Here is a 9239-nt window from a genome sequence, read left to right as displayed (position 1 = left end):
AGGGAGGGAGGGAAGAAAGAGAGAAGGAAGGAAAAACAAAAGGGACGAAGGGAGGGAAGGAAGGAAGGAAGGAAGGAGAAAGAGAGAGGAAAGAGGGGGGAAAGGAAAGTTGAAAGGGTGGAAAGGAAGGAGGGAGGGGAGGAAAAGAGGAAGGAAAGAGAGAAGGAAGGATAGGATGTTGAGAAAGAAGAGGGCTTGAGAAAAGAGCCCAAGGGGTCGCATTCGGCTCCCAGGCCGGGGTTTGCCCATATTTAATCTAAAAGGTCATATTTTGTGTTTTAAAGTATGGAACTGTGAATACCATCTCATCTTGTAATCTCTGCACCTCATTGCAAATGTTAGGTGCTTCAGAAGGTAATAATTCTGATGCGGAGTTTAATGAATTCCATTGAGTAAAACACTTTTGCCTTAAAATAATGTATAGCATTGCAGCACTCTTATTATACAGAAATATTTTATTAAAAATATGGAAAGGTAGCATAAATATTGAATTCTTTTTTATTTGCTATTGTGATCACTACCTGCATGTTTAAATGTCTGAAATAGCATTGTAAGACATACTGAAAACTATGCTGAAAGTACTTTATTGAAATCTCATTATGTGCATCTGACAACATGACTAAACAGTTTAAAATGTTTTCACTTTTTTCAAGAAATGTACAAAAGGTTTAAGATTCTTATGAGAATTATCAACTTGATTGATGATCAAAATGATCATATATGATACTTTTAAAAATACATAATTATTAAAAGTGCTACCTATAGAAAATAGAGAATAAAGGGCAGGGGAAAGGAAATATAATCTATTTACTCCAAAATATTTAGAGGCGTTTCAAGTTTCTTTTGCTTTTGGCACTTCCTGCCAGGGCATATTTTGTATTTTGCCATTTACTAGATGAAGTGCTACAATCTCTTGATCCATGAAAATCACACAAACATAAACTGCAGAAGTCAAACGCACAATCTTCTCGGCTACAGAGTCCACGTTTTTTAACGGATTCGTATTTAGCAGGACTCTGACACTTTGGACAGGGCTTTAAAGCTTCACCAATGAAGAGGGTTTGGGCAACCTGTTCCAGGAGAATAGACAAACTTTAGAATACAGTCATACATGCATTTTGAAAAAGAAATGTTACCATATATAGTCATGTATAAACAAAAGGCAGGTTTGGGGGTCAAAACTATGGATTTTGATATGATTTGTGGATAAATCAAGGGCCATTCCTGCTTGACACTGCCAGTTTTCCCATTCTGATATTCAAAAAAAGCTAGAAATAGCCCCATAGCAGAGAAATTAGAGGAGCTCAGTCTTCCTTTTAGGTTCTCCCAGGACCACCAGAGAAGGTAATGACTCATTTTTATAGAGTTATAGTATAGTACTTACACTGACTCATGGATAAGTTGACCTAGGTTTTGGGGGTTGGTTTGTCAATTATATATGAATCTATACATGTATATACTCATGTATATACATGAGTTGTGGCACAGCGAGTTAAACCACTAAGCTGCAGAACTTGCTGACTGGAACGTTGGTGGTTCGAATCCGTGGGACAGGGTGAGCTCCCATTGTTAGCTTCAACTTCTGCCAACCTAGCAGTTCGAAAACATGCAAATGTTCGTAGATCAATAGATACCACTTTGGCAGAAAGGTAACAGCACTCCATGCAGTCATGCTGGCCACATGACTTTGGAGGTGTCTACAGACAATGCTGGCTCTTCGGCTTAGAAAAGGAGATGAGCACCAGCCTCCAGAGTCGGACACGACTGGACTTAATCTTTATCTTTTTATATACAGTAAATACTTCTTTGTCATGTTATACATTTCAGTAAGTTACATTAGTAAATTGATTTTTTAAAAGCCAGAAACATGTTAAGAAGGAATTTTTTACTACATGGTAAGAAGTAAGAGACACTTGGAAAAATGGAATGCGAAAGCCTGTTACTTTCCATGCTAAATCTTCCAGAAATCCTCACTTATGCTTACCAGCCAAAAGGGCAAATTATACATACACTTTGTCCAGAGTCACCCTGCAGAATTCAGTTCTAGGTTAGTCTGCTTTGTTCTAACAGTTGCTTTTTGTTGCCTACCTTTATATACGCTTCGTGTTTACTAGTTGACTGAAGAATGGAGCTGCATCCCTGAGGTGTCAAAGATTTATTTAAAACAGGCTGTGTTTTTAATGCTGGAGATTTTCCTTGGGCTTGGACTGGCCGTAGTGCAAGTCTAGTCATCATTAGTCTTGTAGCAGCATCTTCAGCATTTGATATGTTTTTCTGTTAAATTTACCAAACACCAAGGATTAAATTTGGAAAAGCAATTTACCACTGTACGTGAGATACGTTTTTGAAGAGAACTGATATAACATATTACATAGGCCATCTTAACTAAAGCAACACAAAACACTCCTATAAAGTTATTTTAGTAGTGTAACAGCTTTTTCCATAGACAACCATCTTTCATGTTCAATAATCTGCCATGGAAGCTCAGATATAATACAACCACTAAGCTGATAGGGAGCACTACCCAGGCCATTTGGCCTTCATGTTGCTTTAATCAACTTTGTGCGTACCATAGATGACACACAACAGTTTTTGGCCTTCAGATTGTAAAAGAGTTTTTCCCTAGCACTTGGGACCCAAGAAATTGTTTGCTTAAAAAAACACACACAGAAAAATATACTCTTGTATATCATTTTTTTTATTGTGTCAGAAGCTACTTGAGAAACTACAATTCGCTTCTGGTGACATAATAGGCCACCTGCAGAGATATTGTCCAAGGGACACCCGGATGTTTTACCATCCTGTGGGAGGCTTCTTGCATGTCCCCACATGAGAAGCTGGAGCTGACAGATGGGAGGACAACCCATCTTGCAGATTTGAACCACTGACCTTCAGGTCAGCAGTTTAGACAGGACAAGGGTTTAACCCATTGCGCCAATGCGGCTCTTTGTATATCAATGATTTCACAAAGATTCAAACATCGTATCATGTTTGCATAGTGCGTATCTCTACTTACATAGTTACATGCTAGTTGTGCTATACTACCCTTCTTGTTCCAATGTAGACTGTGAATGCCCAGTGGCTTTTTCTAATCCCATTGAATAAAGTGGCACATTGAAGTCCTGATGAAGTTAGACACAATCCAAGAATGTGCAAGTACATGGCTGGAATCCTGCTAGTCTCAACTAGATGAAACCATTGAATTATCTGTTGAATAGTGAGTCAGCACATAGGGAAAACTTGTTGATTCTGTGGCTTTACTCTAGTTGGAATTGACAATGAGATTTAGTCCAACATAAAATGGTTAGTTGTAAAATTCCACTGATGAAGCCATGAACAGCTACACACTGCCAAAAAAGTACAATCATTTGTGTTAGCCGTTTACACGTTTGATGCCAAGAGGATTCCAATCAATGCATAAAAGCCAATGGGATTTTGGCCTGCATAAATAGGAATACAGTGTCTAGATCCAGGGAAGTCATGCTACCCCTCTATTCCACCTTAGTCACACCACACCTGGAATACTGTGTCCAATTCTGGGCATCGCAATTGAAGGGAGATGTTGACAAACTGGAATATGTCCAGAGGAGGGTGACTAAAATGATCAAGGGTCTGGAAAACAAACCCTATGAGGAGCAGCTTTAAGAGCAGGGCATATTTAGCCTGTAGAAGAGAAGGATGAAAGGAGACATGATGGCCATGTAAAAATATGTGAGAGGAAGTCAGAGGGAGGAGGGAACAAGCTTGTTTTCTGCTGACCTGGAGACTAGGAACAATGGTTTCAAACTGCAGGAAAGGAGATTCCACCTGAACATGAGGAAGAACTTCCTGACTGTGATAGTTGTTCAGCAGTGGAACTCTCTGCCCCGATGCATGGTGGAGGCACCTTCTTTGGAGACTTTTAAACAGAGGCTAGGTAGCCATCTGTCGGGGGTGCTTTGAATGCGATTTTCCTGCTTCTTGGCAGGGGGTTGGACTGGATGGCCCATGAGGTCTCCTCCAACTCTAGAATTATATGATTCTATATACTTGAAGATTGGTCCTTTCATTTAAGTGAATGTGTGTATATAGCAGAAAAATTAAATTAAAACTTTCCCTTAAATATTTGCAATGTTATCTCTGCTCATTTTTCTCTTCATGCCTCCCCAAACAGCTCTGAAAATGCTTGTACACTGATAGGTTACCTTAGTTGTTGTTCTCAGCTGTTTAATGTAAAACTTCCTCCTCCGATTTGCATGTTTATCCAATACAATAATTTCCCGCCAATTTTGACTCACATTCCACATGCTGAAACAACAAAATATTATAAGTCAGTATTCAAAAAATGCATAGGAATACAGTAGAGAGAACTGCTTTGTCCTAAATAATGTATTTGAAATAAAGATCCATCTTGATAGATCTGAAGAAAACTGGAGTCTACAGGAAAACAAAGCTTGGAGGCATAGTGCTAGAGCAAGGGGAGAAGATACCAGTACTATGTATATTATTCTCCAAATCACAAATATCTGTTAATTTGAAGGATGTTACATAAAATAAAGGATATATTAGATATATGTTCCTACAACTATTGAATTATACAATATAAAATACAGATCATTTCATTGTGCCTGCTCACATTCATTTCTTGTTAAATATTGGACCAGGAAAACACAAACCTAGCATTTGTTTGTCATCTATAAAATGTGTGTTATTTTCAAGCATATTTCCATCCTGGTAAACAATATGTGGACAATCACTTAGCACAGGGACATTAACATTAAGGCACCCATGGTGTATCCATGTAGTTACATAGAAGTAAAAATTGTAATGAAATAAAATGTACATTATAAGAAAGGCCTGGGCAATTTTTGGCCCTCCAGGTGTTTTGGAACTCAACTCCCACAATTCCTAACAGCCTCTGGCTCTTTCCTTTTCCCCTTAAGTGGTTGAGGGGGGAAAGGAATGGACCTGAGAGTGTTAGGAATTGTGGGAGTTGAAATACAAAACACCCGGAGGGCCAAAGTTTGCCCAGGCCTGGTATAGGTGAATATCATAACAGGGAAATACACAACAGAGCCCCCGGTGACGCAGCAGGTTAAACTGCTGAGCTGAACATGCTGACTGAAAGGTCAGCGGTTCGAATCCAGGGAGCAGGGTAAGCTCCTGCTGTTAGCCCCAGCTTCTCCAACCTAGCAGTTTGAAAACATGCAAATGTGAGTAGTTCAATAGATATCGCTTCGGCAGGAAGGTAACAGCACTCCATGCAGTCATGCTGACTACATAACCTTGGACACGTCTATGTACAAAGCCGGCTCTTCGGCTTAGAAATGGAGATGAGCACCACCCTCAGGACATGACTACACTTAATGTCAGGGGAAACCTTTCCCTTTACACAAACAAAAAGAACCAAAACCTGTACTGGAACTTCTGAACCAGTTAACAGCATTTGTAAAAATCCTGATTTGGGGGTGGGGGTGGGAGATTATTTGTCATGCACCATGTATTCCTTTTCCAAATGTGAATTCAACAGTAACAAACCTCAAAACATACAGCTTGTTCAGATCTTACCAGATGTTCAAAACAGAAAAACAACAGGGAAATGGGACCTGCAACAAATATTGCAGTGTAAAAGTATTCCCATTATAACTTCCCACTGTTTAATTCAATCAATCTTCCACCCTGTAACCATAAGCCAGCATACTGATTCCTGATAAATTGATTTATAGGATGCTAGGAGGGGCTTCATGTTTTGCTATCAATTTTTCTAAAAAAAAGTATTTTAGAAAGTGAACGTATTTGTTGTACAGTTTCAAATATTGGTATCTGGCTGCCAATCAGCTTCCAAGCACAATTCAAAGTGCTGGTGTTGACCTATAAATCCCTAAACAGTTCTGGCCCAATTTACCTGTCCGAACGGATTCTCCCCTATGAACCATCAAGGTTGTTAAGATCTTCTGAAGGGGCCCTGCTCTCGGTCCCACCCCTTTTGCAATCGGGTTTGGTGGGAACGAGGGACAGGGCCTTCTCGGTGGTGGCCCCTCGGCTCTGGAACTCCCTCCCGATGGAGATTAGATCTGCCTCTTCCCTCCTAACTTTTAGAAAGCTGGTAAAATCATGGCTTTGGGATACTGCATTTGCAGAATGATGACTGAGTCAATAACTGCTGACCTACTGGCGGATGGTGATGAATTTGTGATTTCACTCTGACGAACTGACTTTTTTTGTAAATGGTATGAATTGTATTTTAATGTATTTTATATTGATGATGTATATTTGCTTTATCTTATTGTATTGAATCCTCTGTTGTTAGCCGGCCTGAGTCCCTCTCTGGAGGTCGAGAAGACCGGGTTATAAAAACTCTAAATAAATAATAAATAAATAAATATCTTCATGATCTTTCTCTTATTCATAAATCATGCCTTTATAGGCAATCCAAGAATTAATGTCATTAATAGTACAGATGAATTCATATTAGTTATATATGGACAATATCACTGAGGAAACACTGAGGAAGTTTCCAGATTAGCTCTCTTACCTGCATAGGCTTTCCACAGTCACGATGTCTAAAATCATCGTAAGAACATGTTTTAAATGTCTGTCTCTTAATTCTGTTAATATATCTAGTTTTTCAACGCCCATTTTCTTGCCAATGAGTTGAGCAACAACACACTTTAACAGCGAAATGTCAAGTCCACCAATATTCTTCAACAACTCGGTTTCCTCCTTTTTTTTACTTCTGCTTTGCATAAAGAGAGTGTGAATTAGTTGCAAAGTTGGAGTCTTTGAGAGATTTTCTGGATTTGGAACCATGCTTCTATTGTCATTGACACTAAAAACCAAGTCACTGTCTTCATTGCTATCTCCAGCAGATATTTTTAGATCGCATTTTGAATTAGAAGAAGTGCTGTCGTGTTCTTCTTTTTCTGATTGTGAACCACATTCTGAAAGAGTTGACAGCCTTCTTGAGCGCTGCAGCTTTCTTAACTTTCTTTTAGACTTTACAGTGCTGGATGGTTCACTGCATTTTCGAAGCTCTTGGAAAGAACCATCATGCTCAGACGATGACTCTTCTGATTTATCACACGTAAGAGCTTTGTAACTAATACTATCAGGAGTTAGTAGGCTCAAGTTACCAATTTCTGTAACTGGAGGTGTATTTATTTCAGCTATAGTAAGATGAAATTCTTCTACAAGACTATTGATTGGTGTGATAGACTTATCATCATTTGTTCCAGACAAACTACATTGAGGAGTTCCAATTAATTCTGAACACGTATTTTTGCCATGAAAACTTTGAAGGGCACTGTCAAAGAAATAGCTGTGTGTGCCTGTAGAACACTGAGGCTGGATTGGAGACAAACAACTCGGTTCTGGCAAAAGACTGACATTAGGCTTTGAATCATCTATTGTAGAAGTCCTCTGTTGAGAAAATGCAAGTCTCAGTCTCTGAGAACCAGAAATAGTCTCTTCGCTTTTTAAAGTACTAGTCGCCAATGGCTGATAGTTTTTGTCTCTTGGAGAATCCAAAGCACATTTTGAAATTCTTTCATCAAAACTAAGAGAATGAGATGAACATGTCTTTTTACGGCTGTTTCCTGAAGGTGATAGTTGTCTTTCGGCACATGCCAAGGCACCAGCAGACGCTGCTTTGGATACAAGCAATCTTCTGCGAATTGACAATTCCTTTTTAGCAATTCTGGGTGTTTCAGAATAGTTTGTATATATACTGGCTTCCTTCCTTTCTGATAATAAGGTAATATGTTTATTTTCAATGGGAGATGGCACTGAAGCACACGAACTACTAGAATGGGCATGTTTAAAATACTCAGGCAAACCTTTGTCATTCTGTTCTCTTTTATGTTCTGCTTCTGCATAATTAAAGCTTTGGTCTTTTAATGATTCGTTGTAGCCACTGTCATAAAATATGGAAGGAGAGCCAGAATCTTTAAAACTGAAGAAGCTTGTATTGTTGCTAGGAGAAGGCAGTCTGACTCTTTTAAAAATATTAGATAGGATTGAATTACTTTCTGACATCTTGTGTTTAGAACTGGATGGGCTCTGTAAAGGGAAAATATTTAGATCAGAAATCATGTAAATAATTCTAATTTCAGACACTGATGTCCTGAGTAAACCACATAATATTTATACCAAATTGGCCTCCTGAACCATACTGCCACTTTCCCCTCTCTGTGGAATATCCATATCGTGACCTGAATCATGATCTGAATCAAAATTCCTATATTACATTACTATTTCATATTTGTAAGTTAAGCTGAATTGATCCTGTTTAATTGCTCTATTTCCATGCTATTTCCTGTGCTATTATATATTGCTATCCACCTTATTGAACCACTTACCCTCTAACCCAGGGGTCCTCAAACTAAGGCCCGGGGGCCGGATACGGCCCTCCAAGGTCATTTTCCTGGCCCTCGCTCAGGGTCAACCTAAGTCTGAAACTACTTGAAAGCACGCAATAGCAACAAAAATCCTATCTCATCAGCCAAAAGCAGGCCCACACTTTCCATTGAAATACTAATAAGTTTATATTTGTTAAAATTGTTCATAATTTTAATTATAGTATTGTTTTTAAATGTTTTTTGCACTACAAATAAGATATGTGCAGTGTGCATAGGAATTCATTCATTTTTCCGAATTATAATCCGGCCCTCCAACAGTTTGAGGGATTGTGACCTGGTCCTCTGTTTAAAAAGTTTGAGGACCCCTGCTCTAACTAGTTCGTATATTGGCCTCCTCCCCGCCCCCCAAAAGATTAGTCTGCTGTTGCTTGATGCTTGTTTATTATTATGCTGTTTTATGCTATTTTAATTTGTTATGTTCTGTTTTTAATTGTATTTTGCCTGGGTTTGGCCCCATGTAAGTCGCCCCGGGTCCCTTCGGGGAGATGGAGGCAGGGTAGAAAAATTAAGTTTTTCTTCTTCTTCTTCATAGGTTACATCAAAATTCAAAATATTGGCTCCTAAAACCTAGCCTTAACTTATACATAAGGTCAACATATATATGAGGATATAACTGACCCTTGTGTTATATACCTGTTACAAAGCAAAATTAAAGACATTTCATATTATCTTATAATACACAATGTTTCACTATGTACCTTGTAAGATTCCACTCTTGCCACTTCACCATTAAAGTATTATCATATCCAGTGTTACACACTCACAAATAATTGTACAGTAGAGTCTCGCTTATCCAACATAAACAGGCCGACAGAATGTTGGATAAGTGAAAATGTTGGATAA

At 38.7% G+C, this 9239-nt stretch overlaps 1 protein-coding gene across 1 annotated transcript; it reads right to left on the bottom strand.

Annotated features, from left to right (window-relative positions):
- Positions 1-781: 781 nt before the first annotated feature.
- Positions 782-8031, bottom strand: FBXO43 (F-box protein 43). Its single transcript, XM_060771695.2, has 4 exons — positions 6515-8031; positions 4185-4287; positions 2089-2274; positions 782-1070 (listed from the first exon to the last, which is right to left on the bottom strand). The coding sequence occupies exons 1-4, from the start codon at positions 8011-8013 to the stop codon at positions 822-824; spliced, it is 2037 nt and encodes a 678-aa protein (XP_060627678.2). The 5' UTR covers positions 8014-8031; the 3' UTR covers positions 782-821.
- Between the last annotated feature and the right edge of the window lie 1208 nt (positions 8032-9239).

Source organism: Anolis sagrei, chromosome 4 (genome assembly GCF_037176765.1).
Source record: "Anolis sagrei isolate rAnoSag1 chromosome 4, rAnoSag1.mat, whole genome shotgun sequence".
Taxonomy (NCBI): Eukaryota; Metazoa; Chordata; class Lepidosauria; order Squamata; family Dactyloidae; genus Anolis; species Anolis sagrei.
This window is presented reverse-complemented; position numbering and strand designations above follow the sequence as displayed.

What these genes read in the sequence shown, in the direction of transcription:
- FBXO43 (XM_060771695.2), bottom strand. Translation starts at nt 8,013, where the DNA reads ATGTCAGAAAGTAATTCAATCCTATCTAATATTTTTAAAAGAGTCAGA. An exon ending in ACTGTGGAAAGCCTATGCAG is followed by an intron (nt 4,288 to 6,514) that starts GTAAGAGAGCTA and finishes TTGTTGTTTCAG; the next exon opens with CATGTGGAATGTGAGTCAAA. An exon ending in AGCTGAGAACAACAACTAAG is followed by an intron (nt 2,275 to 4,184) that starts GTAACCTATCAG and finishes TAAATTTAACAG; the next exon opens with AAAAACATATCAAATGCTGA.